Source organism: Mobula birostris, chromosome 21 (assembly GCF_030028105.1).
Source record: "Mobula birostris isolate sMobBir1 chromosome 21, sMobBir1.hap1, whole genome shotgun sequence".
Lineage (NCBI taxonomy): Eukaryota > Metazoa > Chordata > Chondrichthyes > Myliobatiformes > Myliobatidae > Mobula > Mobula birostris.
Window position 1 is genome coordinate 10,621,448 of NC_092390.1, and position 18,465 is coordinate 10,639,912.

At 38.7% G+C, this 18,465-nt stretch overlaps 1 protein-coding gene across 2 annotated transcripts in view; it reads right to left on the reverse strand.

The window, feature by feature from the left end:
• The window catches only part of LOC140185584 (metal transporter CNNM2-like), a 107,032-nt gene that overhangs the window by 26,831 nt on the left and 61,736 nt on the right, over positions 1-18,465 (reverse strand). Inside the window, exons 2-4 of one of the 2 annotated variants that reach the window (XM_072238941.1) lie at positions 16,962-17,105; positions 14,806-14,917; positions 13,204-13,291 (exon numbers count right to left, since the gene is read on the reverse strand). In XM_072238941.1, coding sequence (XP_072095042.1) covers positions 13,288-13,291; positions 14,806-14,917; positions 16,962-17,105 — 260 coding nt within the window. In that variant the 3' untranslated portion in view covers positions 13,204-13,287. Of the gene's footprint in view, positions 1-13,153; positions 13,292-14,805; positions 14,918-16,961; positions 17,106-18,465 lie in introns of those variants that run through there. The other variant, XM_072238940.1, reaches the window with a different exon arrangement.

Consider the following 18,465-nt stretch of genomic DNA (forward strand, 5'->3'; position numbering starts at 1 on the left):
CTTTTTGAAAGTGTCCTGGGTGCTGGGGAGGCTAGTGCTCATGATGGATCTGGCAGAGTTTACAACTTCCTGTGGCTTTTACTGATCCTGCGCAGAGGCCCCTCCAGACCAGATGATGATGCAATCAGTTAGAATGCTCTCCACAGTGGATCTGTAGAAATTTGTGAGTGTCCACCAATTCTCCTCAAACTCCTAATGAAATACAGCTTCTGTCATGCCTTCCTTGTAATTGCGTCAATATGTTGGGCCCAGGATAGATTCTCAGAGATGTTGACACCTAGGAACTTGAAACTGCTCACCCTTTCCACTTCTGATCCCTCAATGAGGAATGATGTGTATTCGTTCGACTTCCCCTTCTTGAAGTCCATCTTAAATTCATTGGTCTTACTGACACACAGTACAAGGTTGTTGCTGCAACACTACTCAACCAGCTGATCTATCTTGCTCCCGTACAACTCCTTGTCGCCATATGAAATTCTGCCAACAATAGTTGTGTTGTTGGCAAATTTATAGATGGCATTTGAGCTGCACCTAGCCACACAGTCATAGGTGCAGAGTAGAACAGAGCAGTGGGCTAAGATGCATCCTTGAGGTGTGCCAGTATTGAGTGTCAGTGAGCAGGAGATGTTATTTCCAATCTGCATTGAATATGGTCCCCCAATGAGGAAGTCAAGGATCCAACTGCAGAGGGAGATATAGAAGTCCAGGTTTTGGAGCTTCACATAGTACTGGGCCATGTGAACTAGCATCCACTTCCCAAATTGAAGATAACAGGTGCAAACATATATGCACATCTACAAAATACCGTTTTATTTACTGGGGGTACAGCATGGAATAGGCCCTTCTGCCCTTCAAGCCGTGCTGAACAGCAACCTCTAATTTAATCCTAGCCTAATCACAGGACAATTTACAACGACCAATTAACTACGGTACATCTTTGGACTGTGGGAGGAAACCAAAGCACCCGGAGGAAATCCACGCCATCACGAGAACATACAAACTCCTTACAGGCAGTGGCAGGGATGATGGAAATTTTTCAATGCTGCCTTCTGTTCCCAGTTAGTCAATGCAGGAACTTGCTGCAATATGTAGCACCTACCAGTTGGACAGGTTTTAAGAGGGGGGTGGGAAAGACATCTCAGCAAGATTTGAGAATTAAAATCTCTCCCCTCTCAATCTCCACAGATCCAAAAACAATAAAAATTATCATTTAGGTGGTACCTCATACAAATCCACAGAATAAAGATATCCTACTCATTTAGTGATCCACAAAATAATTCTGGCGAATGGTGGGTTTTTTTCCCTAATACAATTCATCTCTACAGAACTGTTAAACATCTTCAGCATCTGAAGCACACCATACATAATCTGAAAGCATCTCAGAACAAGGAAATCATTGTTGGCTTTACATTCTGCACTTCATATACCAACATATCCGTGAAAGGTGACATCTCTAGTCATTGTGCAAAACTGACAGTAAGAACTGACCTCCAGACATGGAATATCTTAAAATTGCTTAGCAATGCCTTGCTTGTCTACAGAGTGCACTGTTGAAGCACCTAGGAATGCAATTGGAGAATCTAGGCAGTGTGGCTTGCTGGGCTAGAAGGGCCTGTTCCGCACTATATCTCTAAATAAAAATAATCAGTAATTTGACATGAACTTCATCAGTTTTGCTTCAATTCGTTGAGGAAGTTGTCTTGCAGAATAAGATGGCTTTTTCAATTGTTTTCAGTGCTGACTAACCTAATTCGATAGAGCTGATGTTATAATCATCAACCATACATTTCATGTTAAAGTTTTTAAAAAATCTTGAATTATGAATTTTGCCCTTTAGTTCACTTCAATACGTATGCCCCAATATTTATTTCATTTACAATGAGATTAAAAAGTTAATCAGAACTTGTGCATTTTAAAATCTGGTTTACTTCATACTGGAAATTCTTTAATATAATTGGAGACATAGGCTACTTGTTAACACCAGGTTGCCAGAAGTCACAAATTGACTCTAAATCATATTAGATTATTAGTCATGCCACTGGAAAAGTTAACACTGGCACCTGGTAAGGTTACTTGTGAGGAGATTATTATACAACAGGGGAAAGCTAGTATTCCTTTGTCAATCATGTTCAAATTGGGGTCCCATGTGTTCAATAATAATTCACCTATAGCCTTGAGAAAGGAACTCATGAAAAAAACTGTGGAATTAAGTTAAACTTAATACCATAATTCACATTTTTAATCTGTTCTTTCTTCTCCCTCTCTCAATGAATTCAGTCCTTACCAGGAAGAAGACAATGCATCATTGTTGATCTTTGCTTATAAGAAACAACATTGGACATAAGTTAGTAATTGTAGCAATCACTACCCATAGAATAGTACAGCGCAGGAACAAATTCTTCAGTCTGTAATGTGTGTGCTCCCTATAATGACAAATTAAACAAAATTTGTCTACTTGCATGTCATCCATATCCCTCTATTCCCTGTGCGTTCATGCACCAGTCTAAATACCCCTCAGATGCTACTATCATGCCGGCTTCCACCAAACCTGGCATGCCTTCCAGACACCTACCACTTTGGTAATAAAAAATATCTTGAATACCTCCTTTAAATACTCCCCACCTTAAACCTATGCCTTTTAGCATATGGCATTCTTACCATGGGAAAAAGGCTCTCAACTATTTACTCTAGCTATGGCTTCATACATTTATATACTTTGTCAGTAACTCACCTCCAGAGCTCTAAAGAAAAACCAAGTTTGTCCAAGCTCTCCTTAAAGCTAGTACTCTCTAATCTAGGTAGCATCCTGGTGAAATTAGATTACCAAAATTATCAAATACTTACATAACAAGTGGTTCCAGGCTAAAATTAATTATGTTGATTTAAAGGAGACAAAGAAATCATAAAGTAAGAGCAGCATTATCATCTCTCACACAGGTTGTATCAATAAAGGGTGAAAATATTGAGAGCTCAATGGGAATATGAAGCTGAATAGTCATGTTTGTAACAGAAAGGAGACAAAAGCCACTGCAGATGCTGGAATCTGGAGCAAAATAATAGACTGCTAGGCAAACTCTGCCCTTTCAGAGGAAGTGCCACCATTGCCGAATTATTTTGAGTCACTTGGTGTGTAGGATTACTTTATTTCATGGATTTGTATGAGATACCATCTAAATGAAAATTTCATTTTGTTTGGATCTGTGGAGACTGAGAGAAGAAAGAATATGATTTTTAAAAATCTTGTTGAGGATCTGTTTTCCGTAAGGTGACCGTGTGAGAGAATGGCTGAGCGTGTGGACAGGAGGAAGGGGGCTTGTTTTGTTGCTGTTGAACATTGTGGGCCTGCTATGTAGGCGCTGGAATGTGTGATAACACTGGCAGGCTACCCCAACAGATTCTTGGGTATATTGGTTATTAACGCAAACGATACATTTCACTGTGTGTTTCGATGCATGTGATAAATAAATCTGAATCTGAAGGCAGTTTCCCGACTCTACTGTATAACACCTCACTTCTAACAAATTCATTTTCATAAGCGGTACAGTCTAGAAATTCCAACTGATCTTGAATGTAGAATAATTATAACGTGGATGACATCAGCTAACAATTCTTAACTGCTGACAATTTCTATCTGAGGGACACAGGGACTACCACTCCCTCCCCTGTTGGGATGTACAGGTGTACAGCACAGAAACCAGCCCTTCGGCCCACCACATCTATGCCAACCCTTTTTGCTCACCCTCAATAATGCCACCTGCTGACATTAGGATCGTATCCTTCTATGCCTTGCTGCATTGCTTATTTAAGTGCCTGTCTAAACGTCTCTTAAATCTAGTGAATGTATGTACTCACGTCCTGCTCTGGCAGTGAGTTCCAGATATCAACCTCTCAGTGTAAAATAAAGATTCCCCTCACATCCTCTAGAAAACTCCTTCCTTACCTTAATCATACTGCCTCTTGTTTTTGATACCCACATCATGAGGAAAAGTTCAAGAACAATTATTACCCTTCAAGAAATGATCAGTTCACCCACTATGAACTGATTCTATGACCTACTGAATCACTTTCAAGTACTCTTTACACCTCATATTCTCAGTATTATTTTTACTTGCAGCTTGTCTTCTTTTGCACCATGGTTGCTAGTCAATCTCTGTGTATTTATGTATAGTTTTTCATAAATTCTACTGTATTTCTTCCCCCCAATAAATGCTTGCAAGAAAATGAATCTAAAGGTAGTATATAGGAATATATACACACTATGATAACAAACTTACTTTGAATTTTTCACAATCCACCTCACATAATCTTATATACAGTATTTCAATCAGGTCACCTCTCAGCCTCCTTCATTCCAGGAAGAAACAAATCCACCTAAACAATGTCTTCCTATAACTAAAGTCCTCCAACTCAGACCACTTTCTGTCTGGTCTCTTCAACACAATCACATCATTCTTCTAGTAGGGTGATCAGAACTACATACCCTAAAACCCTAATGCTGTTTAACTCGTGTTTTGTTAAATTGCAAAATAGCATCCTAACTTTATGCCCCTAATTCTGTATCGCACAAAGGCAAGCATACACTAACCCTGGTTCCCAAAGCTTTGACTCCATTTCTAACACCATAGAACAGAGAACAATACAGCACAGGAGTAGGTCCTTCAGCCCATAATGCTGTGCCAAACCAACTAAATTAGTAATCAAGTGGCCAACTAAGCTGATTTCTTCTGCCTACACAATGTCCATATCCTTTCATTTGCCTCACATTCATGTGCCTCTCCAAAAGTCTCTTAAAAATCCAAATGTATCTGCCTCTGCCACCACCCCAGTCAGCACATTCTAAGCACTCACCACTGTAAACAATGTTCTCCCTCTCACCTTAAATGATTTCTCTCTGGTATTAGATACTTCATCCCTGGGAAAAAGATACCATCTGAATACTCTGTCTATGCCCATCATAATTTTACAAACCTCTATCAGATCTCCTCCTCAGCCTCTGCAGCTCCAGAGAAAACAACCCAAATATTGTATTCTAAATATGACATAAAGCACTAAAATTCAATCTTTCCTGCCTTTTAATAATATGAAATTGATTTTCTATTTGACTAAAACTTTCTTTAAACATTTAATCAAAGGATTTCTGTAATTTCAAATGAAAATTGCCAAATTATTACATAGATTATTTGTTTAAAATGGTTTTTCTTTTCTAATTAATTTGACAATGGGTAGAGTATGGTACATTTTAGATACTACAAATGGCCAAATAATACATGTGCCTACACCGCTTATCACAGATAAAATTTATGATATGCAAATGGTACCAACAGTATGTATATTTTACGAAGGCATGTAAAGGTGCCATTTGCTTCCAATACCTACAGTTCTGAGTTTCAGGAAAAGCAATATTAATCAATATCTCATTTTTCACCACAGAACAAAAGGCATAGCAAAAGATGATTTAGTATCATGCCAAAAGCAATTTAAAGTAATCCAAGGTCTCCTTCAACTCAAGTGATTGCTAAATGTTAACAGTGTAAACAGCTGATGGAGGCTTCAGGCACCTTCAAACACTGTTCACGTTAGTAATAGCCCCATTATCATCACCACTACCAGAGACAAGTAATATTATTCCAAAGGTAGAAACAAAACTCAGTTTCAAAATATAGGGCTTAAAATAACAAATGTGCCCTTTCTCAATCAGGAGACCAGGAAAGCAACACTAAATAAAGTATGTTAATTGTGGAGGCTTATTTAAAACTGGTTACACTGTCAATTCAATCTTTAACGTAAGTGCTTTAAAATATTATATGTCTATTAAGGAGAATGTTTTACCTGGGGGAAATGCTGTTGTAAGTGTAGGGACTCCATAATATGTGAAAGCTCCATTTTCAAATTTTAAGGCTTCTTTGCTTATTTCAACTTCCACCTTTCCCTACATTGAACAATCATTGCAAAAAGTCACGCATATATGTAAAACACTAAATACAGTAAGCAGTAGACAATTTGTCAATTCTGACTAGTTCCAACCAATTTATGCAGCGTTTATATTCTATCCACTCTTCCAATCTTAAACCTTCAAAGACGGATTTCACTCTGCTGCTTTTACAGAGAAGTACTTAGCCTCCAGTGACCAGGAGATTTGTGAATCTGTACCTGCTTATCAACTTTAGCTAATCATTTTAAAATCTCCCACATTCCTTTTGTTGATAATACAGACATTTGGAGCCTGGGTCCTTAGTGACTAAATATGTTATTCTACATGCAGTAAGGCTTCCTAATTAAGAACTTTGTGACGTGCCTGATGCATCCATTCAAGTGGCTGGTAAATGAGGCAGAGTTCAATTGAAGGGCAAGTTTGCTTGACAAAATGTCACCACTTTTATTCTCTTATGTTCTTACCTGAAAGTAAATAGAAAGTTCCTCAATGTAAAGAATTTTATTTGAAGTATGAAAGTTGGGAGTTCATGATGTGCTTGCTGGTGAAGCTGTACTTAGGAGTACTGGGCTTGGTTGTGGAAAGTTTGAGGAAAGATGCTATTAAACTGACAAAGTGCAGAAAAGGTTTACAAGGCTGTTGCCATGACCTGAGGGACTGTACTACAGGAAGAGGTTGGACAGGCTAATACTTTATTCCTTGGAGCAGAGAAGGCTGAAGGGCGATGTTATAGAGGTGTTTAAAATCACGATGGTCATGGCTTGAATAGTTTGCCTTTTCTCCAAGGATGGCAAAAAAAGAACTTAAGGGCATAGGTATAAGATGAGGGGAAGAGACTTAATAAGAATTTCGGACAATTTTTTTAAAACACAAAGGGTGGTATCTATGTGGAATGAGTTGCCAGAGTAAGTGCATTTACATTAACAACTTTAAAAAGACAGTTGGACAGGTACAGAGCCTGGAAAAGTTTTGAAGGTTATGGGCTAAATGCTGTCAAATCTTAGATGGGGCATTTTGGAAGGGCCATTTCCATATTATATAACTGTGAACAATTTTTGATTTATAAACAGCACTACGAGCTCTGCATTTGCCCTGTTCTATCAGATTTGTTTCTGTGAATATGTGTAAATGCACTCTATAAATAATGAAGTGGATAACATTGACACTTAACCATGAATGATCTGGGCATTATCATTCCACTCCGCAAATAAAGTAAGCCAAGAGCTTTCCCAATGATTGGTTTACTAAAAGTATCATTCATTGTGGTAACAATTCACATATGTCCCGGTTTGTGCTGAATGAACTGTTCAAATTCAAGCAATAAATCATTGCTAGTTCAGTAACCAGCTTGAAGAGCTAAGCAGACTGCATACAGTTGATGGCTCTGCAACATTCACAGCTCGGCATGGACACAACAGAAGATTATCTGACATGTTATAAAAATCAAACAAACTTGTATCAGATCAGTTCTGATACCCTATGGCTACCAACAACCATGAACCCATACACCAATGCGAAAAGTGGGGAAGAATGTATTTAAACATCTCTATTTATTACTAGGAAGCTGGAATGGCACTGCATCTCAAATTGCAGTTAGGGCTAAACTCTAGTGTGTTTAAAAATCAAAAGATGATCACAGCATAGAAACAGGTCCTTTTGCCCAACTGGTCCATGTAGTGCTGGAATGGCACTATATACTATAATGCAATTAGGGCTACAATTGCCAAATCAGACTGATATCCTGGCAATTTTGGCCAGTTTTCTTCAAAACCCAATGACAATCTTGACTGACAATAGACAGTTAACTTCTCTAGAAAATGATCTTTGTCAGTTGAAAGACAAAATCTCTAATAGTTCACACCCTGCTCAACAGAACATGCTAGGCAGATTTTTTTTTTGACAGAAGTTTCCATTTCTATCTAGCTTTCAAGGATTCATTCAGCATATGAAACACACTGCTATGCATTCGTGTTCCACAGAACTCAGAACTATGTTGAGGTGAGGGATTCAGGTAAGAACGTACCTGCAGGATAAGTATAAAGTAGTCAACAGGTTTATTCCGCTGATAGAGATACTGGTCAGATGATTTGTTTTTCTTGTCATACTTTAATTCGCGGATGACATTAGGATGTTTGAGGAGTTTTAGCAGAACCTTTTCTGATACATGTGAACTTTTGAAAGGTTCCACCTCTATCCAAATGAGAAGAAAACAGTTAGAAATTTAACGCGTGCCTTTGATATTATGATAAGATCATGCCACCTGCTTCTAAGAAAAAAAATCTGGTTAATTTCATATAACTCTTCCAAGTTCATAGCACTTCTTTTTCAGCATACTGTATAATTCTAATATGAATCATCACGTTATCTGTCACGTCATACTTATAGTGCATAGGACTAGGCCATTGACCCCAAGTCTACACCGACTAGTGAACACCCATACACATTTATCTCATCTCCCAGCACTTGGCCTGAGGCCTTCTATGCCTAGATGATTCAAATGCTTACTTAGACACTGCTTAAATGCTAACAGTGATTCTGCTTTCATTCTTTCCGGCAGTATTTTCCAGGTACTCTTCGGGTGAAAAAGGTCCCCTTCAGATCCTTTCTGAAAATTATCCCTTATCCTAAATCCTTTATTTAGTAAACCTCTGATGAGAAGAAAAGTTTCCTGCAATTGACATGTCTATATTCCTCAAGTTCATGTGTGTCAAAATCATGACCCCTCTTAACCCCCTCTGCTTCAGGGAAAACAAGAAGTACTCTCTCCAGTCTCTCTTCAAACAGAAACACTCCATCCCAGGCAACATTCTGGTCAGTCTCCTCTGCACCATATCTAACACTACTACATCCTTCCTATGGAACGGTGGCCACAAACAGAATGTAAAACTCTAGCAAAGGTCTGACCTATGTTTTGTACGGCTGCAGCATAATCTCCCTGCTCTTGTATTTAATGCCCTGGCCAACAGAGGCCAGCAGCCCATATGCTTTCTTAATGACATGATCTACCCTCCACAGCCATTTTTAAGCAGCTTTGAAATTTTGAATTTCTTTAGAATGAAAAACATCTCATCCCATTTTATTTCTGTTTACTAATTTGCATATTCAAGTTCTGTGAACAAATTATCAGGGGGAGCCTGCATTTTCTTTCTTGAAAATAAATAGAACAATTAATGAGTTAAATCACAATAAATAAAATCAAAAACCTGCAGATGCTGGAAATCTGAAATTTAAAAAAAATGAAAATGCTGCAAATACTCGGTAGGTTGGACAACCTCTATGAAGAGAAAACAGTGTTTTTTTTCAGAGCTAGGTTTAAATAGAAAACAAGCATATTTTCTGGTGCAGACTAGGGAGAAGTGTGCTTCATTTGGGACCTATTTACATTTGTTCCAGAAAACAAATATAATTAGCAAGGCATAACCATTCTCTCTGAGCTGGCACCAACTCTACTTGTGTACTCAGCCTCAACTTGGTCTCATTCCCTTTGTTCTCTTTAAATCTCCATCTTTTCTGCAACTTCATAGCAATTGCTTGCTAACTTCTCCTCCCAACAAAAGCTCACTGATCTGACAGAAGGGATTCATTTAATGAGGTGTTATTAGTTGGATGAGTTCGGTACATTTTCGGCTGAGGGGCCCTGTCCTCTACTGTTCAAATTCTACGAAGCATTTGTCTTTCCAAGGGCACTGCCATTTGTGCTATTTCCAGGTTTCTGACTTGCAACACTGATTCAAGAGGCAGATTTTTAAACTACAGCATTGTTTCAAAACTATAATGATTTGATTCAAGTAGACCAAACAACTGAAAAGCAACCAGAAAAGAAAAGCAGCGACAATACACAATGGAAGAAACAGAACGAGAATAATTGGTAATAGGTCTATTGTCAAATGTACTGAGCTACAAGTGATGATAAGGACTGTACAACTCTTGTTCTAATTATTCACTTTCAAGGACTCTACAATTAATGTTCCCAGTATTATTTGTTTGTTTATTTAATTTTATTTGAACAATTTGATTTCTTTTGCACATTGGACGTGTGTCAATCTTATGGATCATTTTTCATAAATTCTTTTGTATTTTGTTATTTTCCTGTAAATGCTTGCAAGAAAATGAGATAGCATATGGTGACATTTATGTATTTTGATAAAAATTTACTTTGACTTTGAAAATATACTGTTGAAAAGTTGTTTTGCATGCTGTCCAGATAGACTCCATCCATACTCAAATACACTGAGGTGGTACAGATGGAAAAGCAATTAACAGAGAGTAGAATTTACTGTTGTTACAGAGAAGGTGCAATGTGGGTAGATGATAAGGTACAAGGGTCACGATGAAGGAGACTGAAAGATCAAGAGCTCATCTTCAGCCTACAAGAGGTCCATTCAAGAGCCTTATAACAGTGGGGTAGCAGCTCTCGAGCCTGGTGGTTCATGGCTTCAAGTTTTGTATCTTCTCCCCAAAGGAAGGCAGAGAATAAGTAATGGCTGGGGTGGGCAGGGTCTTTGATAATGTGTGCTTTCAAGTTCATTTAACTGTCATTCAATCATACATGAATAACCATGATACAGGCCAATAAAACAGTGTTACTCCGGAGCCAAGGTGCAAATCACCGAACTAACAGTACACACTGCACAAGGCACATACAGCACATAATCAGACGGCAAGCACATATAAGATAGCAGTAAAATATAGTCGCACAGAAACAAAAACATAATTCAAGACCCTGAGTCCATGAATGTTGCAGAAATCTGCAGTTGACCACAATATACAGATTATCTTCTCCCAAGCAAACACTTGGGTGGGGGAGGGGGAGCACTGACTCCAAATTGGATGCTGCGACAAAATCACCTCCGGTGGAGCACACCAACTCTTGACGCCTCTCTCTTGGGCAGCTGTAAACAGGTGACACCGTGGCTTGAGGCCTAGTCTGCACTATGACCGAGGCCATGTAGCTTTCCCGCTGTCCACCATTCCACATTAACAATGTCCAGCAGGGTGTTATGATCACAAGAAAAGTGACTAAGCTGGTCACTCGCTGTTAGACTGCACACCTACTTCACGCGCCGACTTCTTTGACACCTCTCTGACGCAGGCTGCAGCATGATCTGCACCAAGTCCATCTGCTTTAGCTTCTCCGCCAACAAGTAACTCACTGATAGGGTAAACCTGAAGTACTTTCAGTTCTTAAATGTCCAGCAGTGTCTTGCGATTGTAAAAAAAAATGTTTAAAAAGGACAATAACACCATTGATTGACTCTGTAGAAGGCCGCTGTTATCGACTGCACCGCCATCTTACTGGAAGGCACCAGAAGATATAACTGCCATCTTTCCCTGAGGCAATAGAAAATGTGGAGGGGAGGCTCTGTGTGTGAGATGGACTGGGTTATAATCACAACCTTCTATGATTTCTTGTGGTATTGGGCAGAGCAGTTGCCATACCCAACTGTGATGCACCCAGTCTATCTTTAAAAACCAGTGAGGGTCATGCTGAATTTCTTTAGCCTTCTGAGGATGTAGAGGTGCTGGTGTGCTTTATTGCCTGTTCTGGTTGGACAAAGGTATGCTATTGCTGAACTTGATGCTCTCAATCATCTCCATGTTAACACCACTGAACAGTTCAGATAAGGTCTGACGACCATGGATCTGGATTTAGTTGGCATTGTTACATGTTTTTAAGAAATGTTTCTAAGTATTTCGTATCCATTGAGTAATATAAAACACATGAAACGAGATACGTAGCCCATATGGCCCCATAATCCTGCTCTGCTTTTTATGAGAATATGGATTATCTGTTCTTTGGCTTGGTCCTGTCCAATATCATACAGTCTAAAATATCTATCTTGGCCTGGAACATATTTAAAAATCTCCCAAAAAGATTATTTCAAAAGATTCACAACAATCCAAGAAGGAATTCTTCATCATCCCAACGTTATTTAAAAACTGAGCCCTAACTCTACTCCATTCAAAAATTCTCAGTCACAATTCCGCCAAGTCCTCAAATTCTAATGCTTCAAAATGCTTCTCTCTTTCTTCTACTCAGAGAAGCAGACTGATGTTGATCAACTTTTTCTTAAAAGATACTTCTCTCAACTCAAGAATCTACCAAGTGAATGTTCAATGTGCTGTACCTAATGACATATTTCCTTAAACAAGGCAACCAAATATGTATTGTGCATTTCACTGTGCGCCACATTTCATTGCAGTATGGAGACACAACAAAATTTTGCACCCCAAACCTTTTAATATTGGAGAACATTCATTTTGTCTTCTGTGCACAAACTTAGTATTCCTTGCAAAATGACACCCAGTTCTCTGTGTACACCAGCATTTCTAATAATTTAAATAGCACTAATTTTTTCTAATCCTCCTGCAATTTCTCATTACATGCTTACTTATTTTATTCATTCATTTCAAGCATCAATGTTCCTTAGAAGACACCCAATGGAACTTGCCAGCTTGCTAACTTGAAAGTAACCAATTAACACCAACACAGCCTGGCAAGCAATTTTCTATCATTGTCAAGACTTATTCCTAATCAATGAGCCCTCATATTGCATAATAACCTCAAGTCAGCAAATGTTTGAAAATTATAGAAAACTGAAGGTGACAAGATTAACACAAGTGGCATGAAAATCTTAAAGGTAATGTTTCTACATAACTACATCTCACTTCTAATGTGAATAACTTTTCTGTTCATCTAAGAACTTGAATGAACTAAGAAAGCAGATGACTGAAAACAAGTAACACTTTGAATTGAATACTAAAGCAGAATCCTCTCTAATCCAACCAGCTGTTCAGAAATTCTTCTTCAGAAGATGCTAATTAACTGTGTTTGAATTTCACATAATTTCAAAGTGCAGAATTTATTTGGCTCTAATTTTAACTTTAACCTAAGCATGGACAGCATACAATCTCGAAGCTAGGAAAACCTTCCTAACATAAATACTTAAATCAGGTGCCAGAGAAAGAATTGATGTTTCTGATGGACAACTTTGTAAATCCTACTTCTATGACTATTGATATTACCTGACTTGCTGAATACTATTAGCAGTTTCTTTTCTATTTCAGACATCCAGCATTTGATATTTATTTCTGGATACATCTATAATAATTCATTCTGCATACTGTTCAAATCTAATTTAACATAGATGAAGAAACCGCTAAGGAAATTCTGAACATTTGTAGTAGCAGAAATCTTTATTGTCAGAAAATCATCTATACCTGTTGCTAAAAATCGGTGAGTTGCAAATAAAAGCTGAGGGGAAATCTTAGTCCTTGGATCCACCTCGGAGTCTTTGAACAGGGAAAAGTCATGCCGCTTTTGCTCTCTGTACGCTATTTTCTTTGTCCTGTTGTCAGCTGCAATTGGAAAGTAAAGAAATTTCATTTACGTGCAGAAGGAGTTTATCATTTCAATCAAATTTAAGCTCCTGCATTCTTTACTCACTTCTTGCTTTTGAAAAGGCTTGATACTATAATTCTTCAATTAACATGTATTCCTAACGTTTCATTAAAAAGAGAATGTTCTTGAGTATGGAATTAGGCTGCCTTGTGCTGAATTATCCAGATTTAACACCGTCATAAATTCCCCAGTCATAACAGTGACATTCAAGTTAAGTTTCAGTCACATTTAGAGTAATTACTATGAACACTACTAGTGACACTTAAAACTACAGTCATAGAATTGACTTTGGTGTTAGAAATCTACTGGTGTGCTTGAGGTGAGCTAGTTTTCAGTTCTAATGAACTGAAAGACTCCTTAGCTATCATTAGTCATCAGCATGCTTACATTATAATTTCCAATTCAATTTTCCTCTGCACTATTTCCAAATTATTATAACACTTTTCTAACTCATTGACCTTTTTTCAAGTTGTTAAACCATAACACTGTTCCATTCAGTATTAAACTTTCACTCTTTTTAAGACATCAAACAATTTGGATTTTATTTCAGATGGGATGATATTTACCCCATTTACCCACAGTTGTTAAAATGAAACGTCACATGAAACTACTTAATTTGCAGAGTTGCATTGTTCTTTATTTGATAAGAGGAAAATTTGTGTGGAATTAGAAATAGTTTCCCACTGCTGTATGCTATGTAGCTTAAGGAGGTTGCATATTGTAAATATCACATATAGAAAGGAAAACATCAAGCAAAGGAGCAACAGACAACATGATATCCTCTGATGACAGACCATGAAACTAGGCAACATTTCCAAACCAAAACAGTGTCCAACCAAAATAGCACGCGAGTAATGAGAAGAAGTCAAAAGCACCATCTGGAAACAAGAATGCATGGATGCTGCATATTCAAGTGCTTGTCAAGGTCACGGGATGAAGTTTAAATAACTTAATACCACCAGCAGACGGTAGAGGAGAATGTTGGCCAATTGATCATTCCAGAAATTTTGACAGGGAAAGTTTAGTGGCAAGCAGAGTTTCAAATGCACTTGAAAGGAAGTTGACAGTAGGCACTCTTTTAGTTCAATATTTCCTTTGAAATATTTTGCATTGTAATAAATTTTAGTAATGAAGCATATTAGCTTAAAGGAAGATCATATTTATTGATAGCAAATACCTAAATAAAATTTTTATTGCTTAAATATATACCACAATTGTGATGCTGAAAGTTAAATAATGGATTTATCTGTACATTCCATCACAAAATACAATTTCATATGCATTCTGTAAAAATATTTATGTGGCCTACAGAGTGATCTATGCTGGCTACACTAAATCCATGGTCACAGTTGGCCAATGGATATTTTAAGGAAATGTTGCTCATGGCACCACTGCAAACAGTAATCGGCTTCCTTTTCACAGCTGCGTTGGATCTAATAAGAATTCAGAAGCTCCTATATGATCCACATACCTCCAATGTGAGAAGACATTGTCTCCTCCAAATCTTTTCCTTCTACAGTCAGCAGACTTGATAAAAGGTAGCTCTGAAGATGATGAGCTGGACCGCAGCGTAGCAGTGGAACCTGAAGAAAATATGGTTGTGGAAGAGGATGATGATGAAGATTCTGAATCAATATACTCAAAAACATCCATTAGAGAAGTGTCACGTGTTCAGCACTACATGGCCCAAATACATCCAAGTAGGGCCAGGATATAAGCAGCAGCTAAGAAGGCAAGGCAGTAGAGAGCTAAGAGTTTCTGGAATCCTGAAAAATGATAGCCAGAGTCACTTGCATATTCAGAAGAACACATGGGAATTCTGAAGTTGAAATTCAAAGATAAGCCTGGATCAATTAAGCAGCGGAGTACATGGATTCTCATCAGACTTGCTGCTGTCATTTAGGGCGTGGAATCTGCATTGCTGTTTAACATGCTGTTTGCAACTTCAAACATCTCTATATGCTGCTCCAGAAAAGTTTGGCCTCCTTTATTCCTGCTACACATTGGGAAGTCTTCAAATTGAAAAAATGAAGGTTAAAAAAAAAAAATCAAAATTCCAACAAGACCATCAGATCTGAAGAATGATTCAAATGCTGATTGCCATCAGTAAAATACATCGCTTGGAAGTCTGAGCAGGAACTAACTTAATTGTACTCAGACGTTTAAAGATGTTCTGGAGCATTCTTAAACTTCCTACTCTGTTCTCTTTCTCCATCTAAGTGAATGGGAAAAGATTTACACTGTAGGTTTACACCTAACTCTTAAATATTTTTATGCATTGCACAGAAGGCTCAATGCGGTTTTATGAGAGCATATATACTTAGCAAACTAGTGTTGAAATAACCCAAGGTTGATAAACAAATGTACTAATGATTGAGTGCTAAAGGTGTCAGTTCAACTAAGCATGATGACTGTACCACCTAATGTACTATAATCTGGCTGTTAAAAATACTTGTGCTGTATATATAGTTGATAGGTCAAAAATATTCCACTTCCTGTACTTCATTAATTCCTGTAACTCTGCTTAACTCTCAATATTTGGTGAAATAAAAGAGGTGCACTACAAAAACTCATGCCAAGGAAGCATCTATGCTCTGTCAACAATGGTGCAACTGTGGGCAGGTTCAATTTACTGTAAACACAAGAGATTCTGCAGATGCTGGAAATTCAGAGTAACACACACAAAATACTGGAGGAACTCAGTAGGTCAGGCAGCATCTATGGAGGAACTCGGCAGGTCAAGCAGCATCTACAGAGGAACCCGGCAGGTCAGGCAGCATCTACGGAAGAACTTGGCAGGTCAGGCAGCATCTACGGAAGAACTTGGCAGGCCAGGCAGCATCTGCAGAGAAACTCGGCAGGTCAGGCAGCATCTACGGAGGAACTCGGCAGGTCAGGCAGCATCTATAAAGGAACTCAGTCAGTCATGCAGCATCTACGGAGGAACTCAGCAGGTCAGGCAGCATCTACAGAGGAACTTGGCAGGTTAGGCAGCATCTATAAAGGAACTCAGTCAGTCATGCAGCATCTATGGAGCAACTCAGTAGGTCAGGGAGCATCTATGGAGCAACTTGGCAGGTCAGGCAGCACCTATAAAGGAACTCAGTCAGTCATGCAGCATCTATGGAGGAACTCAGTAGGTCAGACAGCATCTGTGGAGGAACTCAGTAGATCAGGCAGCATTCACTGAGGAACTCAGCAGGTCCAGTCCTATTGAAAGGTCTTGGCCCGAAAAGTTGACTCTTTATTCCTCCCCATAGATGCTACCCAACCTACTGAGTTCCTCCAGCATTTTGTGTGTGTTTATTTCACTTAAATGTATAGTTCAATTCACAGTACAACTGCCTAATGAGGTATACTTTATAAATGTCATTCACACTTGTATAAAAATGTAAGAGGTCATGTTGCTGCAATGTTGGGAGCATTATCTTAAAGATGGGTTATTGAGTAGAATGATGAAAAGCATTAGTAAACATCTCTAACTGTTAAATTCATAAAAGGATAGCTGAGAGGAAAGTTGCATGCTGGCAGTGCCTTAGAAGAAAAATGCTGCTGTTTCATTAATCATATTAGTACTATTAAGTTGCTCGCTTTTTCCAGAAGATATTGACAAGAAGCAGTACATACTGTACAAGTCTGTTTCATCCAGGATCTCCGATTTTATTAGTTCTTCAATTACATCTTCCAGCGTGATGATACCCAGCACTTCATAGAAAGGATCACCATCTCCCTCATTGTTGACTTTCTGTACAATTGCCAGATGAGATTTACCTGAGGATAAACAGACACAAAAATGGCTACATCATAACATGGCGTGATAATCGATAATCAATAAATAGGAAGAAGATAGCAGTCGCACAGTTGTAAAAAAAATCCATCTGTGGGATTTATGGTATCTGCTACTAATTCATCAGTCATCATCATTATTTCTGCTCCATCTGAATACTGTAGCACGTCCACAATATCCTAAAAAGAGAATGTGAACGGCCAGAAATAGTGGTACATATTGGTACCAACGACATTGGTAGAAAAAACTAGGAGGTCCTGAAAACAAAATACAGGGAGTTAGGAAGGAAGCTGAGAAGCAGGACCTCAAGGGTTGTAATCTCGGGATTGCTGCTTGTGCCACGCAACAGAGAGGATAGGAATAGAATGATGTGGTGGATAAATCAGTGGCTGAAGAATTGGAGCGGGGGCAGGGATTCAGATTTCTGGATCACTGGGACCTCTTCTGGGGCAGGTATGACCTGTACAAAAGAGACAGGTTGCACTTGAATCCAAGGAGGACTGATATCCAGGTTTGCTAGAGCTGTTGAGAGTGGTTTAAACTGATATGGGAGGGTGCTGGGAACCAGTATGATAGAGCTGAGGATGAGCCAGCAGGTTTACATGTAGATGATGTATTATGTAGTATGAATGTAAGGAAGAACAAGGCAGTGATTGGGTACAACTGCAGACAGAGCACAGAGTTGAGATGTACCACATAAGCAAAATTCATAAGGGTGAAGAACGCAGGACTGAAGGTGCTGTATTTAAACGCACGTAGCATTTGGGATAAAGTGGACGAACTCATGGCACAATTAGAGATTGTTGGTATGACGTTGTGGGCATCACTGAGTTGTGGCTGAAAGAAGGTCATAGTTGGGAGTTTAACATCGAAGGATATACTTAGTATCGAAAGGACAGACAGGAAAGCATAAGCGGTGGCAAGGCTCTATTGGTAAGAGATAGAATTACATCCTTAGAAAGGGGTGACATAGGGTCAGAGAATGTCAAATCTTTGTGGGTAGAGTTAAGAAACCGCAAGGATGAAAAAACCACTATGGGAATCATATATAGGCCTCCAAATAGTAGCCAAGATGTGGGGTTGAAATTGCAAAGGGAGCTGGAAAGGGCGTGTAATAAGGGTAATGTCACAATTCTGATAGGGGACTTCAATATGCAAGGGCATTGGTATCAGATCGCGAGAGGGAATTTGTTGAATCCCAATGAGATGGCTTTTTAGAGCAGCTTGTGGTCAAGCCTACTAGGGGAAAGCCCACCTTAGGTTGGGTGTTGTGTGATAACCCAGATTTTGTTAAGTCAGCTTAATGTAAAGGAACCCTTAGGAGGCAGTGATCATAATATGATT